The sequence below is a fragment of the Stegodyphus dumicola genome, chromosome X1 (genome assembly GCF_044657685.1).
Source record: "Stegodyphus dumicola isolate Sdum_Otavi_A_Nest chromosome X1, ASM4465768v1".
NCBI lineage: Eukaryota > Metazoa > Arthropoda > Arachnida > Araneae > Eresidae > Stegodyphus > Stegodyphus dumicola.
Window position 1 is genome coordinate 172433871 of NC_140780.1, and position 18678 is coordinate 172452548.

Consider the following 18678-nt stretch of genomic DNA (forward strand, 5'->3'; position numbering starts at 1 on the left):
CGTTAACAATGCGTAAGGGCATTGACCGGAGGAACCCTGTTCTTTAACTCTTTGAAAAAGAGTCTTTTAACGTCTCTTTAACAAGGGACAACTTTGGCTCTGCACCCGCACGCGACTGCACTTTAGTCTTAACTGCTTCTTAAAAGTTTCCTTTCACCCGCTAAACGGGTTGCTTCGACCCCCTAAGGGCTTTTCTTATCTGACCTTTAAACGTCGCGTTGAATAGGGACCAAAATTTCTTCTGCTCCATCAGCTGCTTCTAGAACCCGCCTAACGGGTCCCCCCCCCCGCCTATTCCACCCAGCTACCTTGAGTGGGTGCAATTTCGATGAACTTGCGCTAGCTCTTTTCATCCGGGCTGCTTGTTCTTAGGATGTTTATTTTATTGTTTATATCAAGAATCAAGGAAATATTTTGCACCTTTTATTTCTATTCCAAATCTTATGAATGATGACAGCGCTCCAAATTGAATTCTAGCGCTTTTTAGACAGGAAATTTAAATAAAAAGACCTTCTATGAGTTTTTACTTTTTTTCCTCATGCGGAAAGCATTATCTGAAAAGCTTTTATTTTTATAAATTAGGCTTCTACATTTTTCCGGTATTAGATGAACCCCTCTTTTGATGTAATTATTTTATCTCTGATGATGTGAAGCCTAGCGCACTCCGTAAATTAACTTCCTTGATCCTTGATCCTTGAGATGTTCAGGATACTGCTTTTCAGGATAATTTGAATCTGGAAACTTAAAGAATAAATATCCAAAACAAAATCATGAGCATATGAACTTAAGTTGGCTATCTAATAGAAGTAAACAACTACCTTGAGAAGCTGTCATACCAAAAAAAAAAAATATATATCATTTTATTCTAATAGACATGCAGAATTTTATAAGTTTTGCTGTCAGTTTTGTAAATTTATGGTCACTAGTTCTTTATTTACGGTTCACATTCGCTATTATTCATTCTACCTATCTTCAGAAAGTGTAAATATTTCGGTATCAACGAAGAAGAACAGTTTTCTAGAATGATTGTTTGGTCACGTGTTTATGACGTGTTTAGAAATGTCATTGAATGGCGTGTTATGTGTTATGTATAGGTAATCAACACTGAATTTTCTAATTAATACCTTTTTGACAAGAATGGCTCATTCAGTCAAGAGCTTGGATGAAGAAAACCTTAATGGTAATGCAGTTTATTAGTAACGGGTCTTAGTCTTTTAATAATGCTTACCAGTGCACGATGATTTTTATAAGATAGTGTCAACGCAGTATCTTGTTTACATAAAGCAGCCTGTCAGATTCCTTTAGCAGATGATATGAGTAGTGACAGCCATGCTGAATTTCAGGGTTATGTATTCTTTTTTAAATGCTCAAGAAATCGCAATATATTGATGAACGTATTTTACTGCTCATGTATTTTAAAATACAATACTTTTTAGCAATAAAATACATTAATATTTATCGGATGATCTGAAATGGGGAGTGGCAGTTATAGTATATCTTTACATTTAACGATAAATCCTTCATTTCCCCCCTATCATCATATAGCAGCTATCTATCATTATTTGCGTATTGACAGCGACCTTGAAGTATGTTTTAGAGACCGCCTTCCCTTTACGCACATACCAAGTAATACTGTAATAGTTGTATATTTGACCTCATATGTTTTTATATTTTATTCATCTGTATAATCTTTGTTAAGAACTTAATCGTTTGAGTGGAGGGGGGGGTCTTTGCTTGGAAAATTTGGTAAAAGTTTACAATTGGGTGCCCCTTGTTTTTTTTGGCAATTCTTTTTTGACGCCAAGATCCGCGCCAGGAAGGCACAATTTCAAGATGGCCGCTACACAAAATCAAAATAAGAAGTCAAAGAATTGCACAAACTCTGTGTCCATGTACATATCTATCTGCTTTCACTTGAAAAAACATCCTAGAATTGCACAAACTAGGCATTGCGCACTGCCTTAAATTTTTCCATGTACACATCAATCTATTTTCATTTAAATAAAATCAGGAAGCTAAAAGTTAAAACTATCATGTTAACTAGAAGTGAGGTTTCATCGCCAAAATCTTTTTTAAAAATTGTCGCAAATTGAAGGGGCACCCAATTCTGCACTAGAGCCGAAAAGTTTTTATCTTATCCATTTATTGCATTTTGATGTTGGTAATTGCCATTTTCTAAGAAACTTCAGCTAAGAATGTTTGATTTTCATGACTGAGTAAGCTAATTGAAGGAATGTTTTGTATAATTTTTCTGTACTGCGATATGTAATATAAAATGAACTTCTTCCTTCTTGCAAGAAATATTTCATAAAAACATCTCTTTTCATATCTGAACAGTTCTTGAGGGCTTTTCCATGATTAACCCAGCTCAGCCACATGTTGCTTAACAAATCATGGCATAGTGTAAAATGTTATATGCAACCTTTATATAATTTAGTTTGTATATAATAATTAAGTTTACAGATGGTGTTTATTCACAGAGCGCATACTGAGAATTGGGAAGGGAGTATAGAAAAAGAAATAACAGCAAGAATATTTGATACTTTTGAGTAACCTCTGATTATATTTTCTTGGTGACAAATAAGACATCCTTGCAGGGTTGCCACGCTACCGGGAAAAGTCACGGAATTCGAAATTTAACCAAAAAATTCAGGGAAAAGTCTGGGAATTTCATACGGTGATCCTCCGAAAAAAGCGAGATTTTCGCCGATGTTGAAAGCTATCAATTTCTTGGCAAATTGTGTATTGTGTGAACGTCATTCGGACAGCTGGCATAGAGCCAATTTTTGCAGCTCTATTTAGATTGTCTTTTAGAAAGGCAAAGCAAGTTTCCAGTAACCTTGAGAATCCCATGTGCAGTGCATATTGAACTAAACAAAATGCTTATTCTCATTTGAAAGAATATCGGTTTAAACCTAGTATACGGTACTATGGAGGTTAGAATCAAAGAACATGTATTATTAAGACGGAAAACTCCACAATTGGAGTGACTGCATTCCAACGTAGAGGGAAACAGCTGCGCATGCGCGAAATATCTGTCGCGAAAGCTCGAAGCCGGTGAAGTTCGAAGGACATTATCAAGAGTTCATAAAATGAATATTGTTTAACATTTCTTTGAACTTTAAAGGAAAAGAAAATATTTTCTCATGTAAGTAAATTAATTAATGAATTAGTCAGATAAAAAAAGGGGAAAACACTACGAACATCTGTGTTTAAATTATTACGAAAAGTCAAAGAAGAAATGTTTAGTCGAAGAACATTGGTAAAAGTATAGTTTAGGGTACCCCTTGGCAAAATTTGGCGATTTTTGGCAGTACATGGATACCGATTTTGTGCAATTCTTTGACTCGTTATTTTGGCTTGCGAAGCGGTGATTTTTACGCCAAAAATCGCCACTACACAAAGCCAAAATAACAAGACAAACAATTGCACAAACTCGGTATCCATGTACACATCGACTTATTTTCACTTAAAAAAAAAAAAAACCCGAAGTGCACAAAAATGGCATTGTGCGCTCCTTTGACTTTATCCATGTACACGTTGACCTATTTTCACTTAAAAAAAAAAATCCCCGAATTGCACAAAAATGGCATTGCGCACTCTTTTAACTTTGTCCATGTACACGTCGACCTGTTTTCACTTAAAAAAAATCCCAGAATTGCACAAACTTGCATTGCTTTGCCCATGTACACTTCGATATATTTTCACTTAAAAAGTCAAAGGAGCACCAAATTCTACAATATAGGCAAACAAAAAATACATAATCTCAGTAAAATGCATTTTGAACCAAACAATAAAATAACATAAAAAAGGAAAAACATGTTACACATTTAAGCACTACCAAAAGCAAATATTCACTTACCATGAGTTTTGAGTTCACTTAGTACACCCAGAGCCATGTAAAAATCAAACTATCAGTCATACTCAAATGACTTTTTTCAAACCAGGTACTCTTTCTGATCGAATGCGTTATAATAGTAATGATTTGGGTGGCAAATTTTTGTGTTTTTAATTAATACCATAATTAATTTACTTCTTAGCACAACCAACGTGCATTACGCGAATAAAGTGGAATTTTCTTAAAGCACACCTGGAAAAGTCAGGGAATTTCATTCTGTTTGGGTGGCAACCCTGTTCATTATCACCATTAAAACAACTGTGTCTGGTGTGAAATACATCCTGTTCGGATTTTCTTCTTGAAGTATTTTTTACCAGATAATTTCCACGAAACTTGTATCTAAACAGTGCTATGCTATTTTAAAGGTGCAGAAAATAGAAATAAATGGAAAATATTTGTATGATGTTCTGATGGGAAAATATTTGTATGGGCTTATTTATGTGTTGGATGTTGGTTAGGAAGTACGTTGCTTATTTTGGGCTTTACATCGTAAAATGCCTGCTGGTGGTACCATTAACCTGAAGTTTCTGTGCACTTTAGAACGACTGAAATCAATCAATAAAGAAATCAATCAATCAATAAATAAAGAAAACATTGATTGATTGGAGTGGGAATGAAGATTTAAATGGCTTCATTCACCTCTCGGTAAATTACGCAGTGAGATTTAAAGATTTTGGAACCGGAGCTCATATCAACACTATGGGAGGTATGTGGGGTGTAATGAAAAGGGATTTTCGAAAGAAATGTGATCAACAGACCGGCAGTATGGAAAATGTTTTTCATTTTTACTTTTGTGAATTTATATGGTAATGACAATATACAGATTCTAGTTTAGATATCCGTATGTCTCGCATACCGATGAAACAGAAATTTTTTATTGAGATTATATATATATATATTTTTTAATTATGTTTTGGATACCATTTTATTGGGGAGGGCTTTGGACGTAAACAGGTATGGTGCCAAAAATTCACAGATTTTCACCAAGGAGTACCCTGAATTTTTATTCTTTGATATTGAATCATAATCTTTTGCAGAAAGTTTCACGTGAAATCTTTTGATTTCTTTCTTCCTGCTCTTAAAAATAATTAGTATGTGTTAGTTACTCTGATCTGGGACATATCGCATATGCAAAAAATTACCATAAAATTCCTGTAAATGTTTGCTTTTCTGTTGCGGTTATATTTTAAATGTTCATATTATAAAACAATAACATAAGAAGTAATCTTTTGCTGGATCTCGGAAGTGAAGTGAATCGGGTACAAAAGCTAGAGATGAAATTAACATGGCGGATGACGCATATGTTATTCTATGAAATATTAATTTTTTCCTAACATTCAAACTATATTGTTGGTGCTAACTAAGCGGTACCTGCCAAAAAGAAAATGAATCATCCAGATTACTGCCATACTTAACTTCATAGAAGTGGAAGTGAGTAGTCATTTACAGAATTAACCTTGACAAGAGAATTTACTTTTGGAATCAGTATGACTAACAAGTACCAAAATTTTTAAAGTGGTTGACTAATTTCAATAGACTTAAGACTTCTCTAATGTGTTATTTGGTGTTTGACAGTTTTATGAATGATTATGCATATTTTTATTATTTTAATATTACAGGATTATTCATATAGTGTTTTATGCTAATATACTTTTATGATTCTTTAGACTCTTGGGTGGATTTGAACAATAGTGGAGAACTAAGTCGTGGCTCTGACGGTGGCCAGAAGCGTTCTACACCTATTTCCTCTTTGATCAATAGTGGAAAGTTGGAGAAACTCTTATGGGAAGCTCAGCGTGAAAGTTGTCATTCATCTCTAGTTGGTAGTTGTATATCCTCCCACAGAGAAAGGTTAAAATTTATATCTCCAAAAAATTTTAGATTTAATATTCTTTTTAAAATTCTTCCCAGCTGTTGCTGTCAAAATTAAAAATAATTAATGAATCTTTTAATTTAAATAATGGTACTTATACATTATCACGTTGACCGTGAAAGTTGCCTATCATCGAGACTTTAAAGTTTGCAGAAATCCCACCAGCAGTATGCCAGATGTTCCTGTTGAATTCTAAGCTATACTTCCATTTGCAATTCCTTCTATAAAACATATGTCTATCTCTCTAGACTATCAACCAAATATCCACTAGTATATAGGTATTCGATCTTTTTTTCTGGGGGTAAAAAGGTTTTATTGATTTCTGCTATTTCCTTATGCTGTCTTATTTTACTAGAAGCACTGTTTAGAATTCTGTGAGTACAAACTTCTTGCAAGTGACTGTTCTAATGTGTTGCCATTTTGTTGGCCATAGCAAGCTCTTCTTTTCACTATTCAACAGTTGCTAATTCTCTCGACTAGCTGAAAATAAACAGGAGTGTAAGCACAAATGTGATTATAGAGCTCTCAGTTTCTTTTTCTCCAAAAATAAAAGGGAAAAAATATAGCAATAAGAGTTAATTTATATATTTTTTCGTAAAAGCAAAAGGTAGTTTATTACGAATCAGTTTGGGTTACGTCAGACGAAAAGTGCAGATGCTATGAGTGTGTTGAGACATTGCACTTATCCGTAATTCACACTAAATTGTACTGCTTCACAACAGTTTCATGGTTGATGGAATAATAAGTAAGTGCCAATGTAATTCATAGTGTGTTTGTATGATGTCTTTAATATTTTATCTGGATGTGACAGTCTTAAGAAAAAAACAGAAAAGAATAGTAGGATGAATATTAGTTTATTAAATAATAAACATGGACCAGATAAAATATTTTTTTATTCTGAAAATATGTTAGTTCCAGATCTTGTAAATTGGTTCTGTTGTATTATATGGGAAATTCAAATATCCTCTTAGTTTACTATACTGGCATAAGGTGTAAAGTTTTTTTTTTTTTTTTATATTTAATATATTGATGCTTGCTTTATATCTGAGTATGTTATTTAAAAGAATTAATTATCATAGAAAGTTGTTTTACGTGTTTTTGAAAATTATTTGTTTCTGCACATAGTATTCAGATTCCCGTATTAACCGCTTCCCGTACAAATTTTTTTGAAAAAAATTGCAAAAAATCATCACATTTTTTTATTTTATTATTAAATACAGCAAAACGAAACAAATCAAAATATGTAGATTTTAAGTTGAATTTTTAATTTTTTGAAGGTGTAAAAGCATTTATTTTTAATATTGGTTTACTATCCCGAGTTATCTCGGGCAAACGAAAAAAAGTTAAATATTAATCTTTGTATGATAGATTTTGAAACAAGGGACAACACAGAGTGATACCTGACATTCTGCACTGGTATCTGGTCTCTTTTCTTACTGGCTAACCGCTGGAATCTCTTTCACGGGAGCACTAAGTACGCTGTCTCATTGGATTTGATTTTTTTTTTTTTTTTTTTTTTTTTTTTTTAAATTTTTTTCCCCAACCTTTTCATAATCACTATCTGAAAAATCATCGCTTTCGCTATCTTCCATCATCACCATTATTTTATTTTTTCCAACGCATGCATCCTTCTTTATACATTACTAATCCACAAGCCAACGTAGACTATACAATACGGAAACACGCAACCAGTCCCTCCAAAAGAACCGCGCAACCAACAAAATTTGGCAAACTGCCAATCAAAGCTAAATATTTCCTTTCATTTCCTCCAGACCGAGTAAAACCGTGATAAAAGAAATCCTACTAACAAATTCTGCTTCGCCCGAGTTTTCTCGGGATAATAATTAACTGCAATATATACGAACCCGAGATAACTCGGGATAATCAGGCTAGTGGTTAAAGATTAAATTCCGCATTCTTAACATTTTGCTAATGCATATTCAGTTCTATCAAACATGTTGAGTACAGTCTCCTTACCTTGTCAACTGGAAAAAAATATATATATATGCATGGGTATTTGCAGTTGACTGATAAATTAAAGGCAGCATTATTGTGACTATTTGCATATATGGTACAAAGTTTAGGAACTGGACTCATGGGATGGGTGAGTCCAGATTTGGATTTTTCCAGATATTGGATTATCAGTTTAAACCAAGTGAGATGATTTGTAGAAACTGAAGAATTCGAAATATGAAATGGTATTTTTATGACCTTAAGGAAATCAGAATTAATGGGGGGAGGGGGAGGAAGTTGAATATTTATTTGTTTGCTTCATTGAACATTTCTTTCAATGGAAGTTGTTTAATTCACTCAATTTTTGTGTGCTAATATTTTCTCTTTAATTTTATGTACAAACATTCTTTTTCAATTACAATCTAGGCAGATAGCCCTAGTGTGCTTTGCCATAATTAAATACACCACACCTTTTTTGATTACAGAGGTCCATTGTTCAAGTCCTGAAATTGCTATATCAAGAATTCCCACTAAATTATTAATCAAAATTTTTTCATGCTCAACAATCTCTTTGTCACTTTCTTCACTAATGATAGCAGTATTTTCTGGATTTAGAATCATACTACAGATTTTGCCATCTGTTAGTTGGTTGATGAGTGGAGTATGGTCAGCGCAATAAAATGTTGTCTTAATTTATTACTATTTTTCCACATTTCTTTACTAATTCCAATAATTGGAAATTTCATTTTTTGTTTGCATTATCTGAAAAGCTTCAAATTTGCAGCTATCATCATAAAAATTAAATAGTGTCTACAATACTCTTTTGGTGATGTATCATAAAATTCATAACTAAAGACATGTTAACAGTCTAAATTTTGTCTTGTGTCCAAAGCCCATGGATGGTGTTAAGCTTGAATTATATTAGTTTAATTGTTTATTATACTTATCACTTTCCTATATATCTTAAGACTTATCGAGTCATAAATTAAAAAAATTCTCACATTTATATGTGAGGCTTATCTAGAGCTAGTGCTAGATATTTTGTGGCCCAGTGCAGTCTCTGCTTTTCCTGTATTCTAAAAATTTTGCATTCCCAGTGCCTTTCTTAAAGATTTTGCCATCCCTGAATTTTGTTGCTCATTACTTCTGTAAATTCAAAAAAATTTGCCTCCTCTAAATTCTGTAGCCCAGTGCAGTAGCGCCAGCCATAGCACCACCATTCCTGGCTTTAATTGAATTACAAATCACTTATTCTAAATTCAAGCAGCACAAAATGTAATCTTTTAGCCTATGAATTTCATTTAAAAAAATATAGTTTTTGCCTATGGAAAGATATATCTCCTTGTTTGCAGTGGAGTTAGCTGAAGTCTGTAAACATCAGCTAGCTAAATGTTAGCTTAAAGTGTTACATGCACTTTGCTATTTAATTATTAATATTAAAACTTTAAAAAAAAAAGGGTTTAGTCATAGATGCATGATTCATTTCTCAAGCTGCAGTGTGATAGTCATGCATTAAGGAAAGCAAAAAATAAATAATGATTCACTAGGCTGACGTCCGTGCAGAAGTGAAATTAAGAATAAGAATTTTCCATGTCTTTTATTATGAAAAAATATGAAATGCACAGGCGTTAAAGTGTTTAACAAAAAAATTTTTTTAAAAAAAGGTTGCTGATTATCTGGATTTAAATAGTTCTGGATATAGAATGTTCAGATTTAGGCTATTATGATTTGCAGAATTTCAAGTTATTATTGATTATCAAGTTACTTCAATTTTTTGCAATTATGAATAGTACAACTTTGTAATTTTTGCAAATTCAACTTGGCTTACAAGTTAAAAACAGCATGTGTATTTAAAAATATAAATGTGTTATCATGTGTAGTTAAATATTGTTATAAAATATAGTAAAGTTTTACTTTAAATCTCATTTATAATGATACTTTGCTTTCAAAATTAATTTTTAATTAAGTGTGAAAATAAACTGTTTTCTAAAGATATTTGTGTTTAAAATTTTCTTACAGAAGACTTAAATTTACATCCTTTTCTTTGCATTTTAAAGTAAGCTGTGATAAAATTATTTAATTTTTTCAGCCCAAAATCTCCATGTAGTCCCTTAACTGAAGAGCCTGCATTAGATGGAATGTTACCTCAAGTAAGCTTATTCTTTTACTAAGTTGCAATTTTGTTCAATAAAAAGGAATTTGTTATAAAGTGTTATCTGTCTGCTATTTAGTGCTATTTTTTTCACATAATTCATTTGAAGCTACATGCTATTGCAGAAGTCATAAAAAGCAATTAGCATAGTATATTATAAAAAAGCTAGAAAGATTTTCTTTTTAACTGAAATTATTCCGTCTAATCTATTACCAATTGAATCTTATTATATGATTAAAGTAGTAAAAAGAAAATAATGTTGCACATTACTGAAAAGCTAATAAGATTCCCTTTAAACCTGTAAAGTATTGTATCCGTTTTATCCAGTTATGTGAATTTCTGCCTCATAGTCTATATTAACACCTTATTTAAATTCTTGAATGCATTAAATACTATTATAAGAAATTAAAATTATGAAAACAGTAAATTAAATAATACCAATCTATCTGATCAAATATTATTTAAATACAGGTCTTTATTGGTGAATTCTGAAAACCATGGATGGTTTTGTGAGGTTTAACTAAAATTTTTGTGTGCATACTCATAGCAGAATTCTTCACGTAACTTTATTCAAAATCTATAAATGATTAATTCTCAATTTATGACAGCTAGCTTTGAAATCTCAAGAAGATAAATTAATTCGAGTAGGTCAAAAGAATGTTTTAAAATTATATTGAAAACTGACATCTAATTTGGGAGTGAACAGAGATAAATGAATGTACAGGGTGTCTATAATTAAAGAACCCTATTTCAAAGGCGGCCTACAAGCGAAACCAGTGATCAGAAAAATTGTGAAATTTTGTGGCAGACTTTCAGCCAAAGAAAAATTAGGTATAAATAGTGTCTCCAGAGGGTATAATATTAATAAATTATACATTTAGCCATACTTTACAATAGTTTTACAGTTCTACAAATTTTGTTACAAAGCAAAAAGTTTCACATGATGGCTATTATTTTCAGCTGCCATCTGAAATCGCAAGATGGCATGTTCCACAGTTGACCAAAGTGTGTGCTGGGAAATGTTCAGCACATGGTGTGCAATTCTGGCTTCAAGATCAGGTAACATTCTTGGACTTTCATGATTTACCAGTTGTTTCAAATGTCCCCAAAGCCAAAAATCATATGGATTGATGTCTGGGGATCAGGGAGGCTACACATCACAAAAGTGCTCGCTAATGACACGTTGCTCTGTAAAGTGAATTTTGAGAATGTTCATAACACACTACGCAATGTGTGGACGAGCTTTATATTGCATAAAGATAATGTATGCTATGCACTAATGCGCTTGCAAAATTTCTTTCTCTAACAGCGATGCATAGCATAAATTTTCTGATTCCCAAATTTAGTAGCCTACCAGTGATTCAGTGCACCATCCAAATGAAAATGCACTTTGTCTGTCCAGAGGATATGCCAAGGCCATTCTGAATTGACCTCAAAGCAAGCAAGAAACAAGTGAGAACCAGTGACGAGAGTCAAAATCATGTGGAAGCAACCGATGCACTAGTAAAAGTTTGCAAGGATAATATCAGAGGATATTCTGCAAGATCTTGTGGACAGTTAAACGTGGTGTATCCAGCGCCTCTGCTATACACTGGACCCTGATGCTAACCTGAAAGTTTTAAGCTGTGTCCTCTATGATCTGAAACGCAACCTCTTGCACTGCTCTGTAGAAACAGGTTTTCTTCTTCTTACAGGGCAAACAGGAAACTTTCCTCTTTCTTCAAATTTTGTATTAATTTTCTGAAGGATTTTTCATATTCATTGGATCTCTTAGAATCCTTTCCCAAGTCCAAAATTTCCATAGAGCAGCTACTGCGGAATTACTGTTTTTGGTAAAAGAATTTTATTAACAAAGCGCAATCTCATAAACTTATTGTCATATTGAGCAAGAAGCACATTGAAATCAAAGTATTTGAAAAATTTTTATAGCAGCTGCTGCATGATGACCACAAAGATTTGCATTTTTACTGCAGGTTTTCAGAGTAAAGCATCCTCTACTGGCAATATTTGTAACTAATTTTTTATCCACTAAAAGAAATTCCCATCCCTTCATTACGTCTGCCACAAAATTTCACCATTATCTGATCAGTGGTTTTGCTTGTAGGCAGCTTTGAACTAGGGTCCTTATTATAGACACCCTGTACGTATGTTCCAGTAGAGCCTACCAGTGATCAAGTGGTAAAATTGTTGAACAAGCATTTCAAATCCCAGTGTATGGGCTAGCTGCGGATTAGTTTCACTGGTTTTCCCTATTTGTAACATGAATATGAGACAGTTTCCCTTAGAAGTCTTGTACAGCAGCATCCTTCTTCATTGGCAGATAACCCTGGAATGTTTTACTATAAGTATAAATAATCGAATTCTATTTAAGCTTGAAGCTAAAAGTGATATGATATGTCTGACAATTATCTGTAATGGTTGATATAAGAGTAAATGTCAATTAACAAAATGTGTTTGCATTTTTGGGGAGTGAAGCTTTCAGGTTAATTTAATGTATGGCGAAAAGATATTAATTAGTCAAAATATCCCTTTTACAAAAGTTGATTATCTTAATCAGGGTCATGGTTACCATCATGGAGACCATCTGTGTAACATGTTCTGTCTTTAGATGTGAAAAATCCAGCTACCACTGATTTTTTGTATGTGTCATCATAGAACTGTCTTCTGTGCCTACTGCCTTGATTTCAGATCTTGACCAATAGGCTTGCTGCATCCAAGTTAGAGGAAAATCATGGTTTTTCATTCATGTTTTTTCCCTAATTTGGGTAAGAGCCATCCTTTAAAAAGTCCTCCATGAAAGCATCCCTCTTGTGAGGCAAGTAACTTCACCTGTTTTGCCATAATTAAACCGAATAACCTATGCATGTTGTTTATGTTTATCATGGAATTTAAGTATAAAATAAATAGGAATCAGTTCGTTAGATGTCCAAGAAAACACATGTGGGAGTAAGTTTCATTCTATAGTGATGGATCATGGAATATTTTATACTCTGATTTTTTATTATCCTGCAAGACCAGAATCTTTTTCCTGTTTAATAGTTCTGGCTGTTTCTGATGCAGGGAAAGAATCTACATTCAGATTACCAAATGTAGATGTCATTTGTAATGGTTTGGCCTTGAGGAAGTAACTTGTGGTGCAAGCCATTGTTGATGAGATTAAATGCCTCAAGATTGAGTAGAGGCTTTGTAGTGAGGAGAATGGAATCATTTAGTAACAGCTAATGATATGACATCTTGCTGCTGTTGTATTGAACCTGTCAGTAGTTAATTCAGAAAAATTGTGAGTTGTATGATGAACAGATGGAGAGCTTTTGAAGTTTCTTGCTTTTTGTTGGTTCATGCGGTACCCATTTGGTTAACTTTCCCACTTGATGCAGACTATTTCAGCATTTACATCAGGCTTTTCTGAAATTTCCAGACTTGCAAAGAAGGAATGTGAATTCATAATGTTCGTCAAATTTTTGCCGTTAATGCTATATAGGGTTTCAGATAATAGTGTATAAATTAGAAATCTGCCAGAGCAACAGCACTGTGAAGTAATCTTGTTCCAAAATCCAAACCATAACACTGAATTACTCCTGAAGTTTCAGTAGACTTCTGCTAACCTACTTTAAAAGAAAGAAAGAGAGAAAGAAGAAAGGTTATTTCTTGAAGTTGCATAAAGCCCTTCCTCACTGCCTCTTGGTGCTGACAAATGTTACTGGAGGGTCCTTTTAATAAACATCCTACTTTAAAAAAATCTGATGTGTACACCACATGACTTCCTTGTACGGGATATTAAATTATACGCATTTTTTCTTGCATTTCATTTAAACTTATTGGATGGAATTAAATCTACTTTATTGATAGGGCATAAACCACAATAGAATAAATGCACTCTTTAAAATTCACTATATGTGTTTACCATAGCGACACTCTGGCGCTAGGTTCACTTAACAGTATTATATTTCATTCATATTATAACTCAGAATGCACAACATTTATATCATTTAAAGAATTATCTAATTGTTGCCACATGTTCTATTCAAATACTATAATAAAGCTAGAATGATGTATAAAAGAAAATAAGCAAACAAAACAAAAAAGAAACAGTTTTTCACAGATGATTGAGTATTTCTCATTCAATTAATTCAGTTCTCACTTCACGACAAGGCAAAAATACATAAAAACTCAAAATGTCTGTATTAAAAATTACGAAGTAAATCTTGAACACTTATTTCCTCGAAAAAATTCCAGAAAGGATTAAGCATGATTTAATTCGCAATAATAAATGAAGGCGTTATCTTTGTTGTTGTGAAGCTAAGTTTCTCTAGATTGGCAACAATTTCATTATTCTGCTGTTCCAAATGTAAACAAGTAATGGCCGCCGTAAAAAAAATTATTAGGGTTAGCGGCACTTAAACAACTTTAAAATTGTTAATAATTCTAAAAAATATTGCATACAGATTTACTAAAGGCATAAAACCTTAACCGGAAAATAAGAACAACATAATTCAATCATTTTTAAAGCAAAAAATGTACAAATTACAAACGTATAAGAGTAAAGAAACAGAGATCACTGAGCTGGGTAACAGAGTGGATATATATATAAATATATTTATATATGTTTGGTGCGGCCGATTGCAACCAAAATACGAGGTGCACATTTATGTGTTATAGCAGTCCTATATATAAAATTTCAACGTTCTGAGGCTACTCAATTTTTATGCAAGATACGTATATACATACATTCATACAGACGCCACGAAAAATTCTCTTCAGAATTCATTTTAAAGCAGTTTTATAATTTTTTTGGAGGAAAAGAGTCGTTTATTCTGTCCTTACATACAGATGTCACATAAAAACATCGTTAAATTCCATTCGATAGCAGTCAAAATGGATATTTTCTTTGAAATATGCCGCCTGAAACTTTTCGCGATTACAATACTTCCTTTTTACTTCGTACAAGGAAGTAAAAAATAAGTGTATCTATAATATAGTGTGTAAAAGCACCGTCCCATCTGAATTAATGATATTAAATACATTTCTGAATTATTGGCTTATAAGTTAAAATTTTAGTTTATAAAATATATACTATTTATTTAGCTTTGTACTAGTTATTTTTGTTATTTCCTCTTTGAAATGTTAATGTGAATTCTCAACCATGAAATTTTTTATGAAATATTTATGCAAATCCTAAGCCACAGGTTAATTTCTCCTTTTCCCCTCTTACTGTACTAATAATGATGGATCCCCATGAAGTTTCACTGAGAATCACCATTCTGAATGTTTGCATTTTTCTTTTTAATAAGTGTTACAGATTTAATTAAACAATACTGCTGTGGTAGATGCTGTAATGTTTTTGTTTAGTATAATTTTTTATTGATGAACGTCTGCAATTCATTGTAAAGTTTTCTATTGTTGTAGGGCCCTTAAAAGTCTTCAATTTAATTAATATTACAATATGCACAGTGCTTTAATATATATATTTGAGAAAAATAAATACAATATGCATTTGGTTATCACTCAAAAATATAAGCCTTTGAGTATGAATTTAAAAAAAAAAATTAATGTCATTTGGCGGGCAAAACAATGGCATCTGGCAAGAAAATATTTACCACCAACTGGGTAACAAAAGATAAAACATACACAACTGGTTATATTCTATGGCTGAGATACATTACAGTGAGTTTCTAAATACATTTTAACCCAACGGTAATTTTTAAATTTTTAGAGAGACGTATATGTAGGATGTAGTTGTATTTACGAACTGTAGCAACAGCCCTATTGATGACAGCAGTAGTGACTTAGTAATTTAATGACAAAAACACACGAACATAATTAACATGAAGACAACACATAAAAAGATATCAGAAGAAAAAAAGGTCTGTCCATGGCATCATCAAAACAGAATAACGTCATATTAAGTGGAATCACATCATAAAAAGAATTTGCAGTCCTGCCTTCAAACTTCATCATTGCTTCTGTTTTCATCTCTCGTCTGCAAAGTGGTGACGTGATCTTTTTGGTGAGCACTTTGCCATTCTTCGATGTAAAAAACGCTTGTAACCACACAGTCATTCTGCAGCACCAGATGTTCATGGCTGAATGAAAAAGACAAGAAATCTGAAAAGACGAAAATAAAACAAGCAGAAAAAGTGAGGGAAAAAATCAGGAGGTTTGTCTCGGTGGCAAATGTTCAGTTTGTGCACCACCGTTTATCTTATCAGCAGAGGTTGTTATGGTAAGGCCTTCATGCCTTCCTGTCTTTTGTACTTCATAACAATCAGATGGATGAACTTTCATTATGTCATAAGGACCGAAGAATCTGGGACAAAGTTTCAGTCTAGGTCCAAACTGGGTGTATTGTACTGCCACTTAATCTTCGAGCATGTATTTACAGTCAGGTTTGCAGTGTTTCTTATACTGGCATATATTTTTTTCTGTAAATGGGGTATATTCTGTTTAGCTTCAATGTGGAACCTGTCTTTTTCATCATCTCGCTGTGTGTCTAATTTATTTTTCTTTACAGTCCTTTCAAATTCTCGTTGTTTATGCATTCAGGTCCTTTGCTTGCCTTTCTTTGGGCATGAAGCAGATAAAAAATATAAAACAGTAATTTTTTTCCGAGATGTTTCAGCATTCTTTGTTGCCTTAAAAGCTTCAACTGCATCTTTTTCACATATGTAACTTACAGTAGCATTTCGATATATAGGTGATAAATTTTAAGTTATCTGATTTGCTTTCGGAAAAAAGTTCAGCAATTTGAGAGATTGTAGTATCGATTGGAACTCCAGAGGCAAATAATTTCCTTAGATTATATCTTTCTTACTATTTCTTTGCTGCTTTTGGTCTTTTTTTTTCTTTTCATGCCAGCAAAATCTACTGTAACAGGCTGACCTCGTAATTTCTTCTGCAAGATCTTGGTGGTTTTCTTCAGCTTAACTAGTAAACTCTAAATATGAAGATAATTCTTTTCATTTCTTTGCAACTTTTTTCAGTGCAGCAGCATCTAAAATATCAGAAGAGAAAGCTTTTGATTTCTTTTGTAGTATATCACTAGGTAAATATTCCAGATAAAGGGTTCTAGCACTTCTTGCTTCATCATCAAAAGCCTTCTGCAAAAAGTTTCTTTTTTCAGTTTTTGGAGTCTTTTCCACCTTCAGAGTTTTCTCTGGTTTCTTTTCTTTGGGTATTTCTGCACTTTTAGCAGGTGTTTTCTCTTTTGCTTGTTCAGAACTTTTTTGTAAACCTTGTTTTAAGTGATTTAGTTTATTTTTCACAGCAGCTTCTTTACTCTGGAAACTTTGTTCATCATCAGCATCTTTGTCATTATCCATGTTGTCATCTTCCGATTGTTATCGGCAGCATCATCTTCATCATTAGCTGTTTTCTTTAACCAATTTTCATTTTCGTTCATTCCTTAAAAATCGTTCATAGCAGTATTAACTTTATGTGGTTTGTAAGGAGTAATGATATGTTGAACTTTCACGTGAATTTCAGAGTTCGAGATGTGTGAAAGATCAACTGGAAAGGGTTGGTTATCGGTGACATTAGCAGTGTTAACAAAAATTTCATCATGATTACTGTTGCAAAAATGAATACCATCTTTATCAAATGTAAATTGAGTTTATTGCAAAATGTCAATTCTAATAATCGCATCAGGAGGAAGCACCATCTTTTAGAACATGGCTTTTAGCAGGTAAAAGATTTTTTTGCCAATTCCTGGGAACATGATTCTGGAGGGGTGTAGTGGTAGAGAACCAATCTTATGTTTATTTTTTTTCATTAATAAGCGGGGCATGTGACCCAGTTTCACAAATTGCGGTTAACAGGCTTCCTGCAAGTTGAATTTCAGCATGCATAGTATGTTTGGAAAAAATTTGAGCAGAAAGTGTGTTTACAGTTCTATCAGATGTAAAATGTTTAGAAGCAGTTTCCGTGGTAGAACTACGAGGAGTTTAGGGACAGCTGGCATATACATGATCATAACTTTTGCAGCCATAACAAAATTTGCCATTTGATTTATTTGGACAGTTGTTGCTTTTATGCCCTTTTAAACCACATGAATAGCATACTGGTTTTGTGTCTGATGTACACTTAGGTACTTACGTATTATCGCAACCAGGTTGGCGCTATTTGTAAGTTTGAGTAAAATGTATGAATAGAAAGAAAATGTACATTTATTAATTATAGATAATTTTTAATACAGTTTTTTATATTATTTTGTTTTAAAATATAAAATAGCAATTAAACCCTTCCGGTTTCTAATTTGAATAAGCTGCAGAATTATTTTTTCGGTGGAAATCTTTTGGCTATTGCTTTTAGCACTGATTGAAAACCGTATTCGCCATAACCATGTACACGTCGACTTATTTTTACTTAAAAAAAATCCCAGAATTGCACAAAAATGGCATTGCGCACACTCTTGACTTTATCCATGTACACTGCTATTTTCTCATAAATTACAAAAATTTGCACAAAAATGCAGGAAAATTTTGTGAATCTCCACATGCTATTTTTACAAAACTACATATAACACGTAGGGTTGCCGTAAGTAGGGTCGCCAAATTTCGCAATTTATGCGAATTTTGGCCTGGTTGCGTTAATACGTAAGTACCTACACTTATTATCAAGTTCAAGATTGTGAAGGGAATTACAAAACTTCTGAGTATTTTTTGCCTCAAATGTTTTGATGTCAAATGTTGTTAAAGAGTTTATCGTATATTTTCAGTTTTTCTTTGAATTCAGAAATGGATTTACAGCCACATAAAATTATTTTAGTTGATGAATCAGGAATACTGTTTATAGCACATTCAATCA

At 32.8% G+C, this 18678-nt stretch overlaps 1 protein-coding gene across 1 annotated transcript in view; it reads left to right on the forward strand.

Annotated features, from left to right (window-relative positions):
- The first annotated feature begins 1021 nt into the window (after positions 1 to 1021).
- BNIP3 (BCL2 interacting protein 3) overlaps positions 1022 to 18678 on the forward strand; it is a 43098-nt gene continuing 25441 nt past the window's right edge. Inside the window, exons 1-3 of the mRNA XM_035356755.2 lie at positions 1022 to 1180; positions 5566 to 5749; positions 9814 to 9874. Coding sequence (XP_035212646.1) covers positions 1138 to 1180; positions 5566 to 5749; positions 9814 to 9874 — 288 coding nt within the window. The 5' untranslated portion in view covers positions 1022 to 1137. The remainder of the gene's footprint in view (positions 1181 to 5565; positions 5750 to 9813; positions 9875 to 18678) is intronic.